This window comes from Epinephelus lanceolatus, chromosome 10 (genome assembly GCF_041903045.1).
Source record: "Epinephelus lanceolatus isolate andai-2023 chromosome 10, ASM4190304v1, whole genome shotgun sequence".
Taxonomy (NCBI): Eukaryota; Metazoa; Chordata; class Actinopteri; order Perciformes; family Serranidae; genus Epinephelus; species Epinephelus lanceolatus.
Genome location: NC_135743.1, coordinates 22105120 through 22128211, shown reverse-complemented (window position 1 = coordinate 22128211; position 23092 = coordinate 22105120). Strand labels below are relative to the sequence as shown.

The window sequence follows — 23092 nt, the reverse complement described above, 5'->3', positions numbered from 1 at the left end:
AGTACAGGCCAAAAGTTTGGACACACCTTCTCATTCAATGCGTTTTCTTTATTTTCATGACTATTTACATTGTAGATTCTCACTGAAGGCATCAAAACTATGAATGAACACATGTGGAGTTATGTACTTAACAAAAAAAGGTGAAATAACTGAAAACATGTTTTATATTCTAGTTTCTTCAAAATAGCCACCCTTTGCTCTGATTACTGCTTTGCACACTCTTGGCATTCTCTCCATGAGCTTCAAGAGGTAGTCACCTGAAATGGTTTCCACTTCACAGGTGTGCCTTATCAGGGTTAATTAGTGGAATTTCTTGCTTTATCAATGGGGTTGGGACCATCAGTTGTGTTGTGCAGAAGTCAGGTTAATACACAGCCGACAGCCCTATTGGACAACTGTTAAAATTCATATTATGGCAAGAACCAATCAGCTAACTAAAGAAAAACGAGTGGCCATCATTACTTTAAGAAATGAAGGTCAGTCAGTCCGGAAAATTGCAAAAACTTTAAATGTGTCCCCAAGTGGAGTCGCAAAAACCATCAAGCGCTACAACGAAACTGGCACACATGAGGACCGACCCAGGAAAGGAAGACCAAGAGTCACCTCTGCTTCTGAGGATAAGTTCATCCAAGTCACCAGCCTCAGAAATCGCAAGTTAACAGCAGCTCAGATCAGAGACCAGATGAATGCCACACAGAGTTCTAGCAGCAGACCCATCTCTAGAACAACTGTTAAGAGGAGACTGCGCCAATCAGGCCTTCATGGTCAAATAGCTGCTAGGAAACCACTGCTAAGGAGAGGCAACAAGCTGAAGAGATTTGTTTGGGCCAAGAAACACAAGGAATGGACATTAGACCAGTGGAAATCTGTGCTTTGGTCTGATGAGTCCAAATTTGAGATCTTTGGTTCCAACCGCCGTGTCTTTGTGAGACGCAGAAAAGGTGAACGGATGGATTCCACATGCCTGGTTCCCACTGTGAAGCATGGAGGAGGAGGTGTGATGGTGTGGGGGTGTTTTGCTGGTGACACTGTTGGGGATTTATTCAAAATTGAAGGCACACTGAACCAGCATGGCTACCACAGCATCCTGCAGCGACATGCCATCCCATCCGGTTTGCGTTTAGTTGGACGATGATTTATTTTTCAACAGGACAATGACCCCAAACACACCTCCAGGCTGTGTAAGGGCTATTTGACCAAGAAGGAGAGTGATGGAGTGCTGCGGCAGATGACCTGGCCTCCACAGTCACCGGACCTGAACCCAATCGAGATGGTTTGGGGTGAGCTGGACCGCAGAGTGAAGGCAAAGGGGCCAACAAGTGCTAAACACCTCTGGGAACTCCTTCAAGACTGTTGGAAAACCATTTCAGGTGACTACCTCTTGAAGCTCATGGAGAGAATGCCAAGAGTGTGCAAAGCAGTAATCAGAGCAAAGGGTGGCTATTTTGAAGAAACTAGAATATAAAACATGTTTTCAGTTATTTCACCTTTTTTTGTTAAGTACATAACTCCACATGTGTTCATTCATAGTTTTGATGCCTTCAGTGAGAATCTACAATGTAAATACTCATGAAAATAAAGAAAACGCATTGAATGAGAAGGTGTGTCCAAACTTTTGGCCTGTACTGTACATGAAAAGAACATTTCAAAACACTCAGAAACAATATGCAAAAAAGTCATAAATCTGTTGCGAGTTGTGGGGGAGGACACACACAGGCATTAACTGACATCTTTATGGTGATTATGAGGTCAGCATAGGTGCACAATAGGCCTATGTGGAGCAGCAGTAAAAATACCACAACAAAAAGTGTATAGTCTACAGTTATCAATCATTCTTACTTTCTCACTGCTTTTTTTTCCAAATGAGAAAATAACTTACTTTATTATCTTACCAGTGACTTTTTTAAATGTACACTTGACTGACCTTCAATGCAGGCAACTTTACAGGCACATTTGAATAGATATGTTTTATCTTGTGTTTTAAAGGAAGTAGAATGGATTTTCCTATTCATTTCAAAATGATCATATAATACTAACACTGGAGGGATACAGGTGATGACAAAATGAGTATCTGCAAATGGTATAGTTTATATCTGTAAGGTACATTTGTGTTTTTACTAATAAACAGGACACACTGCAGTTCCATAACCTATATGTTACTGTGTATGCTGTAAAGTAGGCCTATGTACAGTTTGGGGCACGCCGGTGTACAGGTTTATGTGGATTTACACAGAGTGATGTTCACTGTGGAGTACAGGACCCACAAGATGATGGATTTGATGTCCCATCACAGTGGAACTGTCATGAATAGTAAAAGTTTTTTCTCAGACCACACTGTGCTGTCCCTTTCTGTCAAATAACTGATGTGTAAAAAGACATGAAAAACATAGCAGTGGTGCACATCCAAAAAACATTTAAGGCAGGTGCTAGACAAAAAGATTAGTAAAGTTTTGTGCTGAATACTCTTCTTCAGACTTAGCAAAAAGTATGAAGATACCATCTTTGAGTCAAACTTTTCCAAAACTGAACTGAGCTGTGTAAAATGGCCATGTTCCTCTGTCAAATCAACATCCCATAAAACTTTTCCTCAAATCACTCACTTTAATAAGTCTCTCTATTAGCTGTAATTGTTCTTCTATTACACAAGGTGGAGCCATGCGTGTTGAAATTGTTGAATGTCACTTTCCAGTAATACAATATCTGTTTATGGAAATCTGACAGCTTGATCAGCAGTTTAGAAATCTGAAAATCACATCTCAACAAAAATTCCAATATTTGGTATATGAAACCATAGTGATTAAACGACAAAAGGCTGATGCGAAGCAGTGGTGTGAAGCAGTGCTGTAAAGTAGTGATGATGGGCCCTAGTGCATGCTATTATATTGGACCCTAGTGCATGCTATCGTGCACGTATGGTCTTGTCACATGATCAGAGACATGACATTGGATAACATCAACACACATATTACTCAGCAGTCGTCATTACATATCTGTACAAAAAATACCAAATAAAATTTTTAAAAAAATTAAGGAATTATTAATTTAATTTAACAATTTTGATAGTTTATTTATACTTGTAGAATACTTGATTTATAGAATAGCTGATTTATAGTTATGAAATAGTGATCAGAGGCATCTTCGAGTAGAGCCGCTGCTCCTTTGTGTCCAAAGGAGGTCAGTTAAGGTGGTTTTGGGCATCTGATCAGGATGCCTGCTGGGTGCCTTCTGTTAGAGCTCTCCGGGCACGTCCCACTGGTAGGAGGCCCCGGAGCAGACCCAGGGCAAACCCAGGGCAGACCCAGGAAGTGCTGGAGGGATTACATATCTCATCTGGTCTGAGAACGCCTTGGGGCAAGCATTGCTGGGTATGGGACATCTGGGGTGGGTCACCTGGTAAGCGGATGGAAATGGATGGATGGATGAATGAATAATGTTGTTATAGATGCAAGTGACTAACAAAAAATGAAAAAAAGTAAACATGATGGAGATGGGTTTGCCTTTTTCAAGACCATATAGAAAATGGCGCTGGTTTTAAATGAATTAGTCTTGAACGGTAGGTGGCAGTATGCACCTTGTATTTTTTGCGTTCCGCTGGTAAACCGAGAGTAGAAGAAGAACAACAACATGGAGGACGTCGTCGCTGTAGAAAAGAGCCCGGTATGAATCAGTCAGATTGTTTCCTGTTTTTCTTTTAAAATTGACAGGCTTTCTGTGGTAGGCTTTTGTAAATGTAAGCGTTTGAGTGTGGCTATCTGTGAGTGTTTGTCGCAGTGTATTACCGTTTGTTTGCTTGTTAGCACTGCCGAAACATAAACCTGCCAATTCATTCTCTACTCAGTGTAGGTGCTATGTCATGCAAGTTAGCTGCTAGCGTTAGCATGATGTTTGAAGAGGTCGAGAAAATTAAATTGCCTTAAAGTAGCTGAGGGTTTGGTTAAGCTATATTCACCAAAGATTGATGTTAGATGATGTTTCCATCATTGTCCGGTGCTTCCTAAACGGCTTTAAATAGCTAGTTATTGTTTATGCGAGCCGTTGAAGTTAGCTAGCTGTTAGCAAGCTAAGTTTAGCTAAGGTAGTGTTTGTCTCTGTGAGGTGTCAGGTAATAACCGAGCATACATTAGTTTTATCTGTGAAGTTACACTTCTGCTGTCCCCTGATGTGAACCCAAAAGTCGTCTGTATCTTAAATATATGTTTTCAGGTTGTTTGGGTGAACTGCAGCGCAAGCTTTTCACTGTTGTGTGATGTTAAATTTTGCAGTTTGTTCATGCTAAATGTTTTTTGATGTTGTGACATCCACAGGAAGACATGCCGGCAATACTGACCTCCAGACCCCAGACGGGTCTGTCCTTCCTGGCACCTGAACCAGAAGATCTTGAGGACCTTTACAGCAGATACAAGGTCTGATATCTGTTAATACAGTTGTGTTTTACCATAATAGAGTCCAGTGTTTATGTGTGAGGGGCTGGTGGTTGAAACATCAGTTTTCAGACCTCTGCCTAAATTTAAAGTACAACGTATTCCAATAATGACAAATATATATCATGGACAATTAAAGTATGCACGTGAAATTACAGTAGTTTCAATCTTCTGAAAGGCTGCCCATACCATTTGATTTTTCAGTGATTTACATGATGGTATTAAGTGACACAAAATGTCAATTATGGCTGTTTATTGGGATATAATTACAGAGGAATAGCAATACATTACACACATGCTACATTTACACAAGGTTTATCTAAGATATACAGTACAGGCCAAAAGTTTGGACACACCTTCTCATTCAATGCGTTTTCTTTATTTTCATGACTATTTACATTGTAGATTCTCACTGAAGGCATCAAAACTATGAATGAACACGTGGAGTTATGTACTTAACAAAAAAAGGTGAAATAACTGAAAACATGTTTTATATTCTAGTTTCTTCAAAATAGCCACCCTTTGCTCTGATTACTGCTTTGCACACTCTTGGCATTCTCTCGATGAGCTTCAAGAGGTAGTCACCTGAAATGGTTTTCCAACAGTCTTGAAGGAGTTCCCAGAGGTGTTTAGCACTTGTTGGCCCCTTTGCCTTCACTCTGCGGTCCAGCTCACCCCAAACCATCTCGATTGGGTTCAGGTCCGGTGACTGTGGAGGCCAGGTCATCTGCCGCAGCACTCCATCACTCTCCTTCTTGGTCAAATAGCCCTTACACAGCCTGGAGGTGTGTTTGGGGTCATTGTCCTGTTGAAAAATAAATCATCGTCCAACTAAACGCAAACCGGATGGGATGGCATGTCGCTGCAGGATGCTGTGGTAGCCATACTGGTTCAGTGTGCCTTCAATTTTGAATAAATCCCCAACAGTATCACCAGCAAAACACCCCCACACCATCACACCTCCTCCTCCATGCTTCACAGTGGGAACCAGGCATGTGGAATCCATCCGTTCACCTTTTCTGCGTCTCACAAAGACACGGCGGTTGGAACCAAAGATCTCAAATTTGGACTCATCAGACCAAAGCACAGATTTCCACTGGTCTAATGTCCATTCCTTGTGTTTCTTGGCCCAAACAAATCTCTTCTGCTTGTTGCCTCTCCTTAGCAGTGGTTTCCTAGCAGCTATTTGACCATGAAGGCCTGATTGGCGCAGTCTCCTCTTAACAGTTGTTCTAGAGATGGGTCTGCTGCTAGAACTCTGTGTGGCATTCATCTGCTCTCTGATCTGAGCTGCTGTTAACTTGCGATTTCTGAGGCTGGTGACTCGGATGAACTTATCCTCAGAAGCAGAGGTGACTCTTGGTCTTCCTTTCCTGGGTCGGTCCTCATGTGTGCCAGTTTCGTTGTAGCGCTTGATGGTTTTTGCGACTCCACTTGGGGACACATTTAAAGTTTTTGCAATTTTCCGGACTGACTGACCTTCATTTCTTAAAGTAATGATGGCCACTCGTTTTTCTTTAGTTAGCTGATTGGTTCTTGCCATAATATGAATTTTAACAGTTGTCCAATAGGGCTGTCGGCTGTGTATTAACCTGACTTCTGCACAACACAACTGATGGTCCCAACCCCATTGATAAAGCAAGAAATTCCACTAATTAACCCTGATAAGGCACACCTGTGAAGTGGAAACCATTTCAGGTGACTACCTCTTGAAGCTCATGGAGAGAATGCCAAGAGTGTGCAAAGCAGTAATCAGAGCAAAGGGTGGCTATTTTGAAGAAACTAGAATATAAAACATGTTTTCAGTTATTTCACTTTTTTTTGTTAGGTACATAACTCCACATGTGTTCATTCATAGTTTTGATGCCTTCAGTGAGAATCTACAATGTAAATAGTCATGAAAATAAAGAAAATGCATTGAATGAGAAGGTGTGTCCAAACTTTTGGCCTGTACTGTACCTTCCTTCTTCTTTTAACTTTGAACATTTTTAAACATAGGCGGTTTCTGACATTACCTTTTTTTGTGCGCCTGTAAAGTGAACTAGAATAAATTACTTATCAAGAGTGAAAGAAAATAATAACTTGATAGTTTACCTAGAAACTTGCGACCCTACGTATATTTAGGGCTGCCTCACAGAAAGACTCTTATGCAATTTGATGCTTTCAGTATAACCAGGTGCACACTACATGGTGCTTCACCAGAGCGTATTTTACATACTGTACGGATGGAGTTGTGCAACAGGCTCCTGCAATCAAATTTACCATCTCAGCAGTTTATATTGGCTGATTAAAATTCAGACCTTGGAACATAATATATATTTAAGGACAGTGGTCACCAACTGGTGGGTCCTGGTCCATTCTGAATGGACTGCAAGTGACTCGTGAACATGTCAAGTTTGCGGAAAAAAAAAAAAACACTTTATTTTGAAGTACAGTGAATTTCCCGTTCAGAACTTTGACATTGAAGTACCATTCCCTGCTGTAGGGTGAATGACTAACGGACAGCTACATGACAGAGACAGCTAACTAACTCAATAACATGGCCAAATGCAAGTATGGTGCTGAATTCACTGAGCGGTGTGGACCTTGAACAAATGACTAAAGAAAAATCTGGACCCCGTGGCTGGACCAGTTGGGAATCAGATTGTATTCAAGCTTAAGGCCTTTAAAGTGAAAACAGTTTCAGCTGTATTCTTTTTTTCCCCAAAAGGGATTACAAAATGTTTGTTCTTAAATGTTTGTGTTTTAGTAGTTCTTCAACTGTCTATGTCCACACACAAGCAGATTAATGGTTCTTTCAGCCTCAGTAGGCTCTCACCCTTCTTACTACAGCCCTGTTTGCTTTATGGGTTTTTAGAAGCTGCAGCAGGAGCTGGAGTTCCTGGAGGTGCAGGAGGAGTACATCAAAGATGAACAGAAGAACCTGAAGAAAGAGTTTCTCCATGCTCAGGAGGAGGTGAAGAGGATACAGAGCATTCCACTTGTCATTGGCCAGTTCCTGGAAGCTGTTGACCAGAATACAGCCATTGTTGGCTCCACTACAGGTAACATTAAAAGCAAAATGGCACAATGTAAGATACCTATACAGAGTAAAATAATACTGTGCTGCCAATAATAGTTTTGAGTAATACAAACATGGACAGGTGTGCTCATAAACGATGATCATACAGTCTATTTAAGACCTATGGGAAATTTCTGACTGAGAATATGTCAATACCACATTTGGCTTCAATATTTGGCCCTGAAGGCTTTTCAGTAGTAGAGATGAGAGGTTACACCTGCTCTCTAGTTTGCCCTAAAACACTGACATAGAATCTGTTGTTTCCTCCTGTGTGTTTCACAGACTTTTTATACTGTGGCTTAAGTTTTGGTTCAAGTCAAGCTCAATATTAAGGCGGTAATTTCTGCACTAAGGAACAGTTCAGTTCTCACTAGTCTTAAAATTCCAAGAGATAAACAGAGAACAAAAAAGTATGCATTCAAACCTTGAAATAATGACTGTGAAAATAAATAAATAAATAAATAAATAAATAGATAGATAAAGCAGAGAATTAAATATTAATGAAATGGCAGATGATGCGTACATGCTGTATATTTGAATGCTTTATCATGTTCAGCTTTCAGAGTCTTGAGAGAGAACCTAGAGGAGATGTACTGTGTGCTGTGAAATTTTAATTATTTAGTGTGAAGTACATGTTGTAAATGTGTAATGAGTTCTGTTCCTGTGTTCTTTCTCCATTTATTCATCTTTGCTCTGTTTTCAGGGTCCAACTACTATGTGCGCATCCTGAGCACCATCGACAGAGAGCTGCTGAAGCCCAACGCCTCAGTGGCCTTGCACAAGCACAGCAACGCGCTGGTGGATGTGCTCCCTCCTGAAGCTGACAGCAGTATCATGATGCTGACATCAGGTAAAAGACTCTCTCACAGAAGCTTTCTGGGCCTGTTTTAATAGCTCCTCAACAAAGACGTCCATGGTCACATATGGAGACATTTTTCTACTAGTTTCACAGAATATTGTATTCATGATTTCCACTATCAGGCAAGCTGGAATCCTGATCAGTTGTCTATTCATTATATCTGTTAAAAATCTACAGATGCCATTTTCTTTAAGTTGTTATAGACTGTCAGAGTTCTTGTATAAAGTCTACAGTTTGAAAAGAAGCTAACTGTCCTTGTCACTGTGTTTCTGCTCCCAGACCAAAAGCCAGACGTCATGTATGCTGACATTGGTGGTATGGACATCCAGAAGCAGGAAGTCCGAGAAGCTGTAGAGCTGCCACTCACACACTTTGAGCTCTACAAACAGGTCAGATATTAAAGAGAAATGTGACTTTTTTTCCATGGACAAAACATATTTTTCATGGAGTGAACTTTGGCTCTCTCAAAAACTTGTGCTAGATAATAACTCTGGTCTGTCTCCTTTCTCAGATTGGCATTGACCCACCCAGGGGTGTCCTTATGTACGGACCTCCGGGTTGTGGTAAGACCATGTTGGCCAAGGCTGTGGCACACCACACCACAGGTAATTCCCACCTATAAGAGACTTGTGTGTGTTAATGTAAGAAGATGTCGTGTTTTATACCAAACTAGACAGAAAGCCATTTCCCTCTTTTTCGTATGGATGCAAACACTTAAACATACACTATGTCATTACTTAAAACAACACAGATTACTGCTGAGTATAAGTAATATCAGCTAGGGCTGTAAGGGTTGGTGTGTTTGTCCTGAACTGTCGCAGTAATAGTCTTGTGCACGCAGCCACATGCAGAATACACGGTATGTAGATTGATGCACGTGATGTGAAATTTGTAACGCTAGCAACATGCACTGAGGGAAGAACAGCAAGGGGCCTTTCCAAAACCGGAACCTACCCACTCCCAGTTCGCACCCTATATCAAGGTGTAGGGTGTAAGTACAGTGCCAAGCTTTGGGACACACTTCCTTCTCTGCAGCTGAAAAAGGAGCTGTTCTGTTGTTATATTTGGTAGCCATGGAGAGAAGTGAAATTACTCTCATATAATGTTCTTCATATGTATTTGAATTACTTTTATTTGATTTGTGCTGCTATTTACTCCACATTTCTTTTTACTTTTGTTAACATCTCGTTTTCACTCTGATGTTTAGAAGCTGCTCGGTTTTTGCAACATTTCCTGTTAAACTTTACTATAAAATAAACAAGAGTACAGTTTTATAGAGACCAGAGAGGTGCATAGTTGATCCTAAATACAGTGCAGCGTTTAAGATGTTAACATCTCTTTGACAATATTAAATGTCTATCCTAGTTTCAACAGTTTACATTCTTCAGGGTAGTGACGTGGATTTGTGTGGAGCGTCTTCCATGACGAACACAGTTCTGCGTTGCACGTGGTCAGTAAGTCGTCATAGGTGCAGGCTCGCTGTTTGAGGGTTTTATAACCCACTTCCACTTCTCACTAGTTGGTCTGGGCGATACTCAATGTGGCAGATACTTTGCTTGAACGTGGCAATGGAGTGGAAGTGTGTAGGGGGTGGTTTCGGAAAGGCCCAAGTTGATTGGTGTGTGTGAGTTAGTAACCTGTTGTCTTTTGGAAAAGTTTTTGTTCAGTGTTCTTACAGTGTTATTCAGAAATGTTTGAAATGTCACTTATTTTTAAAATGGAAATGGAAAGTTTCCAGTGGGCAAAATGTGTCCTCTGTCCACAGCAAGAGGATTTTGTATGTCTTTGACACTTAAAAGACTGTCTATTTAAATTAAATGGAAGGAAACCTGTCCTGATACGTTTTTTTTTCCTCAATTGTTGATAACGAGTATATACAATAAATAGAAGAATTCATCTTTGTTTTAATCTCTCTGTCCACAGCGGCGTTCATCCGTGTGGTTGGCTCTGAGTTTGTGCAGAAGTATTTGGGTGAAGGCCCTCGTATGGTACGTGATGTCTTCCGGCTGGCGAAGGAAAATGCTCCAGCCATCATCTTCATTGATGAGATTGACGCCATCGCCACAAAGCGTTTTGATGCACAGACTGGAGGTATTAACATGAGTGGCTCACGTGTCGACTTGCTGTATACAAACTATTATAGATTTCAGTTTATCAGGGACAAACATTACAATAGTTTTTGTTACTGAAGTTAAGGTTCTCATTTTAAGAAGTTTGTTTTGTTGATCACATCCTTGTAAATGCAGTAACATCATGGTAAGAAATGAACCCTGTGACCTTGTTTTCGTCTGCAGCTGATAGGGAGGTGCAGAGAATCCTACTTGAGCTTCTTAATCAAATGGACGGTTTTGACCAGAACGTCAATGTCAAGGTAAGCGAAGTTCACCTGTCTGAGGAAGCTCTAAACTTTTCCCTTGTGACTCCTCCAGCTCTGTGTGTACTGACTTGTAGGGTCAGTGATGGCACTTGAGCACTGTCAAAACCAGCTATTCATTCACCCAGCCATTTTCACTGTGCCCTGTGTCCATTCATTCAGCTCAGAAAGCACCCAGAGTGTTTGTTCTCAACCTTCAAAACCTAAAATAGACATGTTGCTGATAAGCAAATGCAGCTCAAACTTGCACAAAGAGTGCCCTCAGTATATAAAGAAGGTGTCTGCGTATTTAAAGGAACTGTTTTTTTCCATGAAGAATTAAATTTTCCAAGGGTTTTTTGGGGGGGCAGACACTTCACATATTTCATTGACAAATCCTGTTAGATGAAGAGCTGTAGCTTTGTGTCCTGTCACACTATAAACAAAGCAAATGCAGTTCTCTGTGTGCTATTTTATGCCAGACATACTCTGTTTCTACTGGTAAAATAGCAGTGACAATGCAAAGAGTAACACAGAGGTTGGGTTAACTGAATATTTTTTTGTCACTGACTGAATACTTACCAGAAAAATCTGAAGGTTGTCCATCATTTTGACAGATCAGAACATTGTGGGTAATTTACTGTTACTTAGAGTAATCCACACACCTGTCCTTTTTGTGCTGTGTTGTCTAACTGGCATCAGTCATTGCATTGGTAGTTAATATTGCTGCATATCATGGCAACTTGCCACATTCTTAGCAAGTGGTATCTCTGTTTATAGTTTATCTTTTGTCTATGCCCTTATAAATAGTGGTGTAGTGCTGCAGAGTGCACAGGAACGACGCCCTACCACTTTTTATCTCCAAGTGAGTTTTTTTCAAGCACTTGAATATCAAATCATCACTGAAGCGTATGTCATGCAAGAAAGACAATTATAAACAAATGACCTGGTTGTCATATTGATATTTAGGAGTGTTGATAGATTCAGAACATCTCATACATTGAGTAACATGCAAGAAAATATTCCACCTTAAAAGTTGCTAGTAGCTGCTAGTGGTAGCCTTTAAGCAGCAAAGTGAACTAAATTATTTTTTCTCGGCCTATAGCTGTAAATGTTTAATTAGTTAGATGAAAAAAAGGCAGCAAAACACCCTTTTATTTTTTTAATTTTAGATGACAAATGTATGTAAACTTAGCACCACAGGAACAGTGGTTACATAACCTCCGAGACGAGCCACAACTTAACTGTGCACATGCACGTCATAGCTGCACTGTGGCACAAAAACAAATAGCACTACACCCCTGCTCCCACATGCATAATCTATAAACTTGCTCTGTATATTAATTATTTAAAAGAATGAAATTTTAATGCTATTAAATATGTCTTGTTATCGTCTTAAAAAATGAAAATGGAGAGTAATAAAAGGTTATGACAGAATTTTTACAATCCTGACTGTCAGAATGACAGAAAATGAGAGTCTAATGCAACCTCAGGAGTGACATAATAATTCAAACATATTAATATTGTAGTATTTTGCCACTGAAAGTTGTATGTGGCCAGCCTTAACCAGCCGTTTGCAGGTGATCTGGATAAAATAAACACTAAGCAGTGATTTAGTCTTCTCCGCTGAGGTTCTCCCTGTTTGGCCACCAGTTCCAAAGCATCAGTGAAACCATTGCCTCAGTTTGACTCATTATCTTCCCCTCACTGAGCCAGAAGCAAACATTCTGTGTGAAGCCAAACCACCCCACATCACATCACATCACATCACATATGTTTACAGTATACCATCATGCTCACATTTGAACTCCTCCTAGGTGATCATGGCCACCAACAGAGCAGACACACTGGACCCGGCCCTGCTACGTCCTGGTCGCCTGGACAGAAAGATTGAGTTCCCCCTGCCCGACCGCAGGCAGAAACGTCTCGTTTTCTCCACCATCACCAGTAAAATGAACCTCTCTGAGGAGGTCGACTTGGAGGACTGTATCCTTTTGGTTCAGTAACAGCGAGTTAGGTTGTGTGTTTGTGTCTGCATGTGTAACAGTGTGATGGATTTGCATAGTATAATATAATACCTTTGCTTTACATACAGCAAATGCAGTGTGTTTCCATATGGGATATTACAGTTGTTTGCATAGAGTTATTGTCTTGGACTACAGCCAGTGCTTTCTCATCCTCCTCCTGGCTGTTGTCTAGTATTCAAAAACTGTCTTACAAACATTTTTAAGGACATTTTTGCCCCAAGCAAAAGCTTTTGGGCTTCTTCTGATCCATGTTTACATGCATAAATGGGTGCAGTATTGTGTGTGGTGCATGTGTTAGTGTAATACTTAATCTGTCTGCAGGTAAAAAGGTGAGTGGGTAGCTGGATAGTTAGCTCATGATGGGAAGTTGGCTAAATCACTGGTTGTTGCCTCTGTAAACCATACAGCAGGGTAGAGCTTGTGTTAAAAACAGTTTGTACGGTACTAAGTATTAAATCTACAATTAAAAGTTTGGCAGAGTCAGTCAGTTGGTAACCAGGTCCAGTCATATGAGCTTAGACTTGCACACTATTTTATCTTTTATTCAAAATGCAGAGCCTGACAGCAGGAACTCATCAGTCCTATTCCTGTGTTCTTGTTGAAAATTCTCTGCTGCTGTCCAGATGTTTGGCCTCACTTGTGTAGCTGCGTCACTATCACATTTAAGAAATAGCTCTGAGTTTGACGTGCTTTTCATTGTGAATGTTTGATCTTCTGTAGTGGAAAACTTGGGGTTGTGCTTCCTGTTTGACTGATAAAAGCTCTCTGTGGATGCCACCAGACTCAGTGCTGCACAACAGCGTAGCTGTTCTGAACTGTTTGTGCAGCCTGAAAACTGACAAACATGCAAAAAAAATGAACTCAGAATCACAAAGATAAAACTCAGTGAAACCTTGAATCAAAATATGCAACAGCTGGTTCATTTGCAATTCAGACAGTGTTAGTGTCGAGAGTCTGCAGCCTGTTTACACTGCATCGTTCCAGTATTCCTTTAGATTTCAACACAGTTTAGATACTCAGATGATTGTTGCTTGTATTTTGGCATTGCTGTGTTGTTCAGTCATCCTTAACTGATGCACAGATGTGGCCAGGCCAGACAAGATCTCTGGAGCCGATATCAACTCCATCTGCCAGGAGGTGAGTTGGAGCTTTGATTGTGTAACTCTAAACATGTCTCTTTCTTTCTTGGAGCTGTGGAAAATTAAAACTAATGGAAAAATGTGTATAGAACAGTTAAAAAATATACATACTCACTTTTTGATTTCCTCCCTCTGTTTATTTCCTCCTCTGCTGTCTCAGGCTGGCATGTTGGCAGTGCGTGAGAACAGGTATATCGTCCTGGCCAAAGACTTCGAAAAAGCTTACAAGACCGTCATCAAAAAGGACGAGCAGGAGCACGAGTTCTACAAGTAGAGAGGAAAAAATACATCCCGGAAAAACAAAAGGTGTCGAGACACACAAGTTTATTGATTTACGTCTGTATCTACAGTGTGTCTTTTGTGGATTTGCGGTCCCTGACTTGCATTGATTTTTGGACTAAATTTACTCACTGCGGCACAAGGCCTAATGTCAGATTAGCCCTGTGTCTGTGACACACTACCATATGAAAGAGTGTTTTTTGTGCAGGCACTCTGCTGGTTCTTAAAAATATCTGGCCCTGACTGTAGCTAGGAGAGAACATTTGTATCTATATGTACTCACTCAACAAGACGTTACCTAAAAAAATCCATTAAAAATGTTTTCCATAAAAAACAAAATGATTGTCATTGTTTGTCTGCCTTGAAATATATGGCTTATGATTGAAGATAATTATACAGCTACCGTTATGACCTTCTTTATCAGGTGAATGTTGGGAAATAGTCTTATTTATTGATTAGTTGGTCAACAGAAAATGTAATTAATTTTTTGATTAATTGGTTAAATGGCTTTTAAGTCTTCCCTCTGGTTCCAGGTTCTCAAATGTGACTTGATATTGAATTGAATAAATTAGATTAAATTAATTGAATTGGATTAGATCTTAAGGGTTTGGACTGTTGGTCAGACAAAAGGAAGAAATTTGAATGTCAACTAAGGCTTTTGAAAATTCATTTATTATTTATTTTTTACTATTTCTTAATTTTAACAAATAATTGAGAAAATTGACAGAATAATCAATAATGACAATATCTGTATCGTACAAGCCCTAGTCGTGATTATTGTTACCAAGCTGTGGACTCAACAGTTACCTCAGCTATGGTCTTGCATTGCGTCATTCGTATCCACCCAGCTTTTATACTGTTCAGCAGTGGTGCTGTGTTTACTGGCAGCGAGATGTTCACCCACTCAGACTCTGTCGCGTAACATTTTAAAGCAAGGTAGATGGGAAATGTTGCCCTTAAAGGTGGAATTGATTACTTGTACAAAATCAGTGTGACTAAAAAGGGTACTAACCTGAGATGTATTTGTCAAACACGCTCGTAAAGGTGTTATTTATCACAGAAAACATCAGACACATGCTCAACATTTGCATCTATAATAACATATTTTAATAACAGCTATGAGACAACTCAAGGTTGTAGACAACTGTGGTAGCCATACAGCAAATAAATATACTGTTCTGTGGACAAACTCCTGCCAGTGTTTCGATCTTGGAATTGACAGAGTCGTCTCAAAGTGATGCCAGTGCTGGGCCGGGCCTCTCGATTCGTGCTTGAATGGCATCTTCCATGCTGCACTTTGGCTCTCTGCCTCTCTTGTTTTAAGTCTGCCCAGGAGTCGAAGATGTGCAGCCTGAGGTTGCAGTGCTCCCTTTAGACCACAAGTGGGGGGAAGATCTCTCATTATAGCACCCAAGCTGCAGTGTTACTACAACAAATGCACACCAAGCAGCACAGCAAATATGACCACAGTATTATGGATTTACATTGACAGGTTAAGGATCAAAGTCCTTTCAGGAATAGCTTGACTTTTATAAAGTACATTTAATTCAAGTTAAAATAAGGAGAGATTCTAAGTTTCAATTGTACATCCCAAACTATAAAGTAGATTAAAACAAAGGCTGGGGATCAATGAAAAACTGTGAACCCCCCTGAATATGACTTAATGTAGAAATCACAGTGGAAATCAAAAGTAGTGGTACCCACATGTGTTTCACTTGGTCTCTGGTAGGAAGGCTGTAAGTGACCTGGTCAAAATAATAGGGACAGAGCTGCAGGGTTACCAGTTCTGGCCAGAGGGTCATCCTGGCAAAAAGGTGATCCAGCCTGTGGTTTTGTCCGTAGTACCGTCCAGGCAAGAGTCTACACCACAATGCTGACACCAAAGCATCCATGCTGGTTTGAGCTGCTGAGGGCCTGAGATGAAACAACTTGTACACAGGTGGTTGGACAGCCATTTTGCTAATTCTGTCCCAACAAAAACATAGGCAAGATCAATAATCAAGTGTACCGACAACCACAAGTGGTTAGTATTTTTTTGTATTTTTGAATATAATATACATTATTTGTTCGGCTTTTCTTAAGTCAGAACTTAAAATTGCCCTCTGGTATGTATAATCAGAGGAGGAAGAAGTACTCAGATCTTTCACTGAAGTAAAAAGCAACACTGCTCTGTAAAAATATAGTAAAGTACTAAAAGTTAAAGTAGTTATTAAGCAGGATGGTCCATTTCAGAATAACATTTTCTATTATTGGATTATAATTGTTTATGCATTCATGTTTACGTTTTGCTCCAAAGTCACCTAACTAGTACCTTAAGCTATCAAATAAATGAGGTGAAGTAAGAAATAAAAGATACTCATTTGAATTGCAGTAGAGTAAAAGTATAATGTAGCAAAAAAATTGCAAATACTTCCGTAAAGCAAGTGTAAATAAGTACAGTATACTTGAGTATATGTACTTAGTTTCTTTCCACCACTGATTATGACCAGTGAAATTAATTAATCAGAAGCAAATGGCTGTACTTACCTTAAGAATGAAATGTAATCTCTTGTATGAGATGTGAAATATTTGTTTTCTTTTGGGGTTTTTCTGTCCTGTTCTAGAACATGTGGCTTTATTTAAACACTGTCAATAATGATGACTTCATAAATGCACAAATACAAGTGCCATCTGATAGCACTTTTGTTAATCATCATGTTGCAGGTTAACCTACTGTGGTGACACTGTCTAATGAAGCATGAACAGCTAAATTTTAAGGCAGCGGTGTCAAACTCATTTTAGTTCATAGGCCACATTCAGGCTGACTTGATCACAGGTGGGCTGGAGCCATAAAACTTTTGCCTAATATCCTATAAATAGCTCCAAATTGTTTAAAGAAGTACATTTTTAAAAAACGATAATCAATTTACAAAACAGATGACTGTGATGTCTTCAGAAGAATAAATGCAATTTCAATAATATTTCTCAGTTGTTCCACAGTCAGTCTGCTACTCACAATCATTACATATGCATTAATCCATACATTTCTACTTGTGTGTAGTAATCCTGACAACACCACACCAAACTAAAGTGAAAGAAAATAAGTGTATTATTGGCATTTTACATGAAGAAAACGACTCAATGTTTAACTTGCTCCTGAAACCTGGCACCGCTTAGCCTTCACAAGTGCATCACTATTAGGTGTGCAAGGTCATCCAGTGGGTCGGATTGGACCCTTTAGCAGGCCAGTTCTGGCCCTTGGGCTGTATATTTGACACCCCTGGTTTATGGCGTAGTCCGCTTTTGTTTGTTGTAAGATTTGTAGAGATGGAAGTTATTTGTTCTGTTATTTTTACCTTGTTTAAAGTCACATTCTGGGTAATAAGCCATAAAGTACACAAACTATGTGGCACAGCTATTCAAGGCGTGCTTGCTGCTGTCTCATTTTTCATTTCTCAAGGATTTTCCCAGGTTAAGACGGATCATGTTCTGGCTTTAAAGTCTCAGGTCATATCAAGTCTTCAGGCTGTCTCAAATAAAGTCTTTAAAGTCAGCCAGTAAGTCTAAAGTCCTCATTTTCACCTGTTTTACAGGCTCAATATATTTGCTTTTTACCATAGCTATGTAATAACCTCCCTTTACTGTTAAGGGCTTCATTTTTATGACTCTTTATCTAAAGTTTGTTGGCTTTGCAGATGGTGTAGTGGTAGTGTAGATATTAGCTTATGAGATATGTGTGGGAAGAAGGAAGTTGGCACACTTTCCTTGACATTACAGTGGCTTTTTGGCTTTTAAGTGGGCATAATGTAAATGGTTGGGGAAAGGGTATATCCCATATACAGCAGGGAAAATAAGTATTGAACACATCACAATTTTTCTCAGTAAACATATTTCTAAAGGTGCTATTGACATGAAATTTTCACCAGATGTTGGTAACAACCCAAGTAATCCATACATACAATGAAACCAAAACAAATAAGTTCAGACATTAAGTTTTGTGTAATAATGTGAAATGACGCAGGTAAAAAGTATCAAACACGCTTACTGAAATTTATTTAATAATTCGTACAAAAGCCTTTGTTGGTAATGACAGCTTCAAGATGCCTCCTGTATGGAGAAACTAGTTGCATGCATTGCTCAGGTGTGATTTTGACCCATTCTTCCACACAGTCTTCAAATCTTCTTCATGAACTCTAAACTGCAGTTCTTTCCATAGATGTTCAATTGGATTCACATCAGCTGATTGGATGGGCCATTCTAGCAGCTTTATTTTCTTTCTCTATATGGACAAATAGCACTGCACATCACCCCAAAAACACCATACCAACAGTGAAGTTTGGAGGTGGCAACATCATAGTGTGGGGCTGTTTTTCAGCAAATGGTACTGGCAAACTTCATATAATTGAAGGAAGGATGAATGGAAAATGTACTGAGACATTCTTGATAAAAAAAAAACTGCATCCATCTACCAGGATGATGAAGACGACACGAGGGTGGACATTTCAGCAAGACAATGATATCAAACACACCGCCGAGGAAACTCTCAGCTGGTTTCGGAGAAAGAAAATAAAGCTGCTAGAATGGCCCATCCAATCAGCTGACTTGAATCCAATTGAAAATCTATGGAAAGAACTACATTTCAGAGTTAATGAAGAGGATTTGAGGATTTGAAGACAAGGCCAAGGAAACTTTAAAAAGAAAATAAAGCTGCTAGAATGGCCCAGCTAATCACCTGTCTTGAATCCAATTGAAAATCTATGTAAAGACCTAAAGATCTGAGTTCATGAATAGGCCCACGGTACCTTCAAGATTTGAAGACTGTTTGCACCTGAGCAATACATGCCACTAGTTTCTCCATACAGGAGGCGTCTTGAAGCTGTCATTACCAACAAAGGTTGTAAGAAGCATTAAATAAATTTAAGTAAGCGTATTCAATACTTTATACCTGTGTCATTTCACATTATTACACATAAGTTAATTTCTGAGGTTATTTGTTTTGGTTTCTTTGTATGAATTGAATACTTGGGCTGTTACCAACGTCTGGTGAAAATTTCACGTCAATAGCACCTTTAGAGATATGTTTACAGAGAAAAATGAGTTGTCAGAGTCACTGTGGAATATATGGGCCTAACACTACCCACTGATGTTATCTTATAGACGGAAGTTATACCGCTTATTAAAGTAGTACCACCACAGCTGAGCCCATGGAAAAAAAGATTACAGTGGCAGAGCCACTACCACTGCAATTAACTATGAGAATGCGAATATTATTTGCTAATAATTTTCTCGTGAGGAGAAAGCGAAATTTCAGCTCTTTAGGTGCTAAGTGTAATTTGGGGTTTCCAGTGAAGGGGAGGGGAAAACGGCTGTGCGACACTGACTGTGCTCATTCGCTCTCAGAGACCACAGAGCATCAACTTCAGAACATATTGGAAATACGGGGGAGGGAGGGTACTGTCATGGATATCGACGTCTAACAGTTCCTCAGTCTGCCAACGGATTAAAACAGCACCTCTGGTAAGACTAAAACAGTTAAAGACGTGGCTTAAAGAAACCAAAAAGCAGAACCGTGTGTGTGACTGCTAGCTAGCTAGCCAGCTAACTAACGCCAGTTCACCCGCAGCCGCTAGCTCGGCTCGGCTTGGCTCGTCTATCCCGAGACACAGCTGGCGAGGAGCAGTCATAGCGAAGTTTGGGTGAGAACGGTTTCCACCGTTGTGTTAAAAGGATTATGTGTCTTTAAAGTGTGGTATGTTATCTTCTAGTTTGGGTAAACGTGTTCATGTTGGTCACGCGACAGCTGAAAGATAGTTAGCTTCACTTAAAAGTAAGAGCCGTTACAAAACACTGCGATGTATAGCGTTAACAGGCGGTTTAAACGTGTGGCAGAAACAATGGAAGACACACGATTTCTCTGGGTTTATTCAAAGTGTGTTTTATTGGTTTGGAGTCTCGAGTAGCTTCACAGCCAACATTGTTAAAGCCAATGTTAGTTGGTCAGCTCAAATTACGTCACTCCCCAAAATGTTTTCACAACTTTCAGCTAACGCGACCACTTAAAAGTTCGCTCGCCTCTCACGTAAACGTTAGCTAGTTCCCGTGTCACTGCGAGAAGCTAAATGACGACACAGTCAAAAGTTTCGTAGTAACTTTATTGACAAGTGCAGTTGGCACACCAGTGCGTGTATTAATAGCTAACTAACGTAACTCACGAGATAGCCAAAGCTGGTGACGGTCACTGTTGAAATATCAGTGTCGAAGATACTCATCGATTTCGCCATTTCATGCTTATTAAGTCACTTGACTCAAAGCTGAAACGGGTTTCACAGGCTGGCTCTTACATCTGTATTCATTTCCCTACGATTTCATGTAAACACTCCTCAGCAGAACAAAAGGTTCTGCATGGCGGCCCCTCCCCCCTCAACTGTCAGATCGATTGAGTCAATTCTTGAGGAATGAAAGGACCAGTGCAGAAAGCAGAAAGAAAGACTGATCTTTAATTTTCCACTAGTAGATGGACCAGTAGTTTAACCTATTGACCACCAGGATGTTATCTTTGTGGTAATGTGACACACATATTCTGTGTGATCAGTGTGATGCACTCTGTGCACACACACACAGTCTGCTTCTCCCTCTGTGTGAATATAATGTGTCAGGAGGAAGTTAAATACTGCACATATGTACCTATAAAGCAACTGTTAGGCTTATCGGTCCTAAATAATAGGACTCCAACTAGGCGAGGATTAAAACAGGCTACATCTGTGACATGAATAGAATTTTATCACAAAACATGTTTTTGAAACTTTTTTGTCATAAATTACAAACGCACACATTAACAGTCGTAGTTATTGAGTTAGTATCAATAGCTTAGATGTAAAAGCAAATATGTTGGTCCATTTTAAAAGGAATAGTAAGCACTAATTTAGCTGTAAGTGCACCTATCCATTTGCAATCTCCTCTTCTGACATCTGTACGTTTTCTGTCTCTGTTACATAATTGTTGACAGAGAACAAAAGTTCCTCTCTGCACATGACCACTGACAGGTATTGAGGGTAATGAGGTTGGTTGTGATAATATAATCCTGTTGTGTAATATCTAAAATGATGGGTTTTTTTTTTATCATGATGTAGTTTTTCAATCATAGGTCTTTCCTGACAGACCATAGCATCTACTCCAGTTTAGACTGGGCTAAATGTTGTGTATTTAGGTTTGCCATTATGATGTTCAGCTTAAAATGCAACTCTCTTAAATAATATCTGTTATACCTCAAAGTCTTAGTTGTTGGTATCAGCTGTCAGACTCTTTTATGTGAGTTTTAACTGCTTTTGTTCTTTTTCGTCTTTCTGCATGAGATAGCAGCTATTCTGGCAGTCCCTTTAGGCCTGGTTGCTGTCAGTACAAGGCTGTTTTATTTTGTTTAAGTAGGCAAAATGGTACAGGATCTCTGGTGTCAACTGTCCTTTTTCTTGTGTAACTTGTTGCTCCAGTTATGTTTTGGGTTTTCTAGCCACATGGGGGTTTCCTTACCTCCACGGTTGCCATTGCAAAGTTTGCAACCCACTGCGAGCTACTGTGATTTGATAAGTGACTATCCCTGGTGGGTTGGCTATAGCTGGAGGTGAACACTACACTATGGAAACAGCATGCGCAACCAAAGGCAGAAAGACGAGAAGAAAAAGTGGGAGGAAGGAGAGTGATGATGTGTTGTTTCCACCCTCTCCTCAGCAGTCTGTCCCAGCAGAGTCGGACTCAAGGGAACAGCCATAGAGACATGTACCAGCTGCACCCTTGATGAATGGCCAGGGCTTAGGATGGGTTGCCATGACAAGGACGCTGGCACTCGTTTTCATGCAGACACCTCCTTTCTCAGGGCATGTTTGCACATTATTTCATTGCCTGGTCTTGCTTGGTTGGTGCTTGAGAGAACAGGTCTTGCTTGCGTTTACAGAATCTGAAAAACGCTTTTATCTTGAGTCTGTTGTATTTTCAAGACTTACTGTGGTTTGTGTAAGGAATATTTCCCTAATGTTGTGGCAGCCTAGTAAAGAAAAATGATGCTGTTGTGTAAGAGCTATTTACGTCTGCTGACCACATCTGTCCATATCAGTTTCACTTCTGTGTGCAGTGTTAAACACCAATTCCTAAAATTGTTGAAATACTCGTTTTAAGAATGGCATAGACCAGTTGTCCAGCTGTTTGAATGCAGCAGGCATGTCATGTATTGCTGTTTTTGTAAATGTAGCCCTAAAACTGGAGCCCCTTAAAACCCATCATGAGGAATTTAACCTTGTTGTCTCGAGCTAAGGTCTGTTTAAGAGAAACTGATAACATAATGAAATCATTAATTATTAATTAATGGTTACGCCACTATCCATTTCTGTGCACATTCTTAATGGGGATTTAGTATTTCACCACTATAAAAATAAATCGCAAAGTCTCTTAATATGTTCAGTGTCTGTCTGTACAACTTGCAGTAGATGTTGTAGAGAGTGTGACACAATAATGATGGTTGTCAGTAAAAAAGTGCACTGAGGACAAGGTTAAATCTCCAGGGGGAGTTAATGCAGTCATTTTAGACTTTGTACCACAGTTCTGCTCTGAAGCTCAAAGAATGCCAAATATGATTCTGAAAACTAGAGTTGGGTGGATTTTCTGTTTTGCTGGTCTGGTGTGCGAGCTTAAACCAGTTTGATTTAATGCAAATCAGCTAGCTGGCATTTTTCATTATGATGCATGGCAATCAAAGTAGCCTAGTAGTATCAGCACCCTGTGCCGACTGTTTCATTGTGCAAAATCGAGTTTACTGCCGAGCAGAGCACGGCAACATGAACGAGATCAAACTTTTGTAGAGATAAGAAGGGAAAGAGTGGTGCACGTTGTGTTTGTAGAAGACCTAAAAAACCTCAGCTTAGGAAATATGTTATAAATGCACTTGATCCAACTTGTGCTGTAACATTACATTAATAATGCCATC

At 40.0% G+C, this 23092-nt stretch overlaps 2 protein-coding genes across 2 annotated transcripts in view; both read left to right on the top strand.

The window, feature by feature from the left end:
- The first annotated feature begins 3538 nt into the window (after positions 1-3538).
- Positions 3539-14478, top strand: psmc4 (proteasome 26S subunit, ATPase 4). Its single transcript, XM_033639640.2, has 11 exons — positions 3539-3657; positions 4305-4403; positions 7279-7465; positions 8186-8332; positions 8621-8730; positions 8853-8946; positions 10265-10432; positions 10636-10712; positions 12512-12680; positions 13803-13858; positions 14021-14478. Exons 1-11 carry the CDS (start codon positions 3625-3627, stop codon positions 14132-14134), a joined length of 1254 nt encoding a protein of 417 aa, XP_033495531.1. The 5' UTR covers positions 3539-3624; the 3' UTR covers positions 14135-14478.
- A 4998-nt stretch (positions 14479-19476) lies between these two features.
- LOC117265781 (beta-1,4-galactosyltransferase 3) overlaps positions 19477-23092 on the top strand; it is a 28424-nt gene continuing 24808 nt past the window's right edge. The window contains exon 1 of the mRNA XM_033640476.2: positions 19477-19635. The gene's annotated coding sequence lies outside the window, so the exon portion shown is untranslated. The remainder of the gene's footprint in view (positions 19636-23092) is intronic.

Bases quoted from the DNA above. Each gene is read 5' to 3' on its own strand.
- psmc4 (XM_033639640.2), top strand. From the start codon at position 3,625: ATGGAGGACGTCGTCGCTGTAGAAAAGAGCCCG. The intron at 10,713-12,511 runs GTAAGCGAAGTT...AACTCCTCCTAG, and splicing joins ACCAGAACGTCAATGTCAAG to GTGATCATGGCCACCAACAG. The intron at 12,681-13,802 runs GTATCCTTTTGG...ACTGATGCACAG, and splicing joins GGAGGTCGACTTGGAGGACT to ATGTGGCCAGGCCAGACAAG.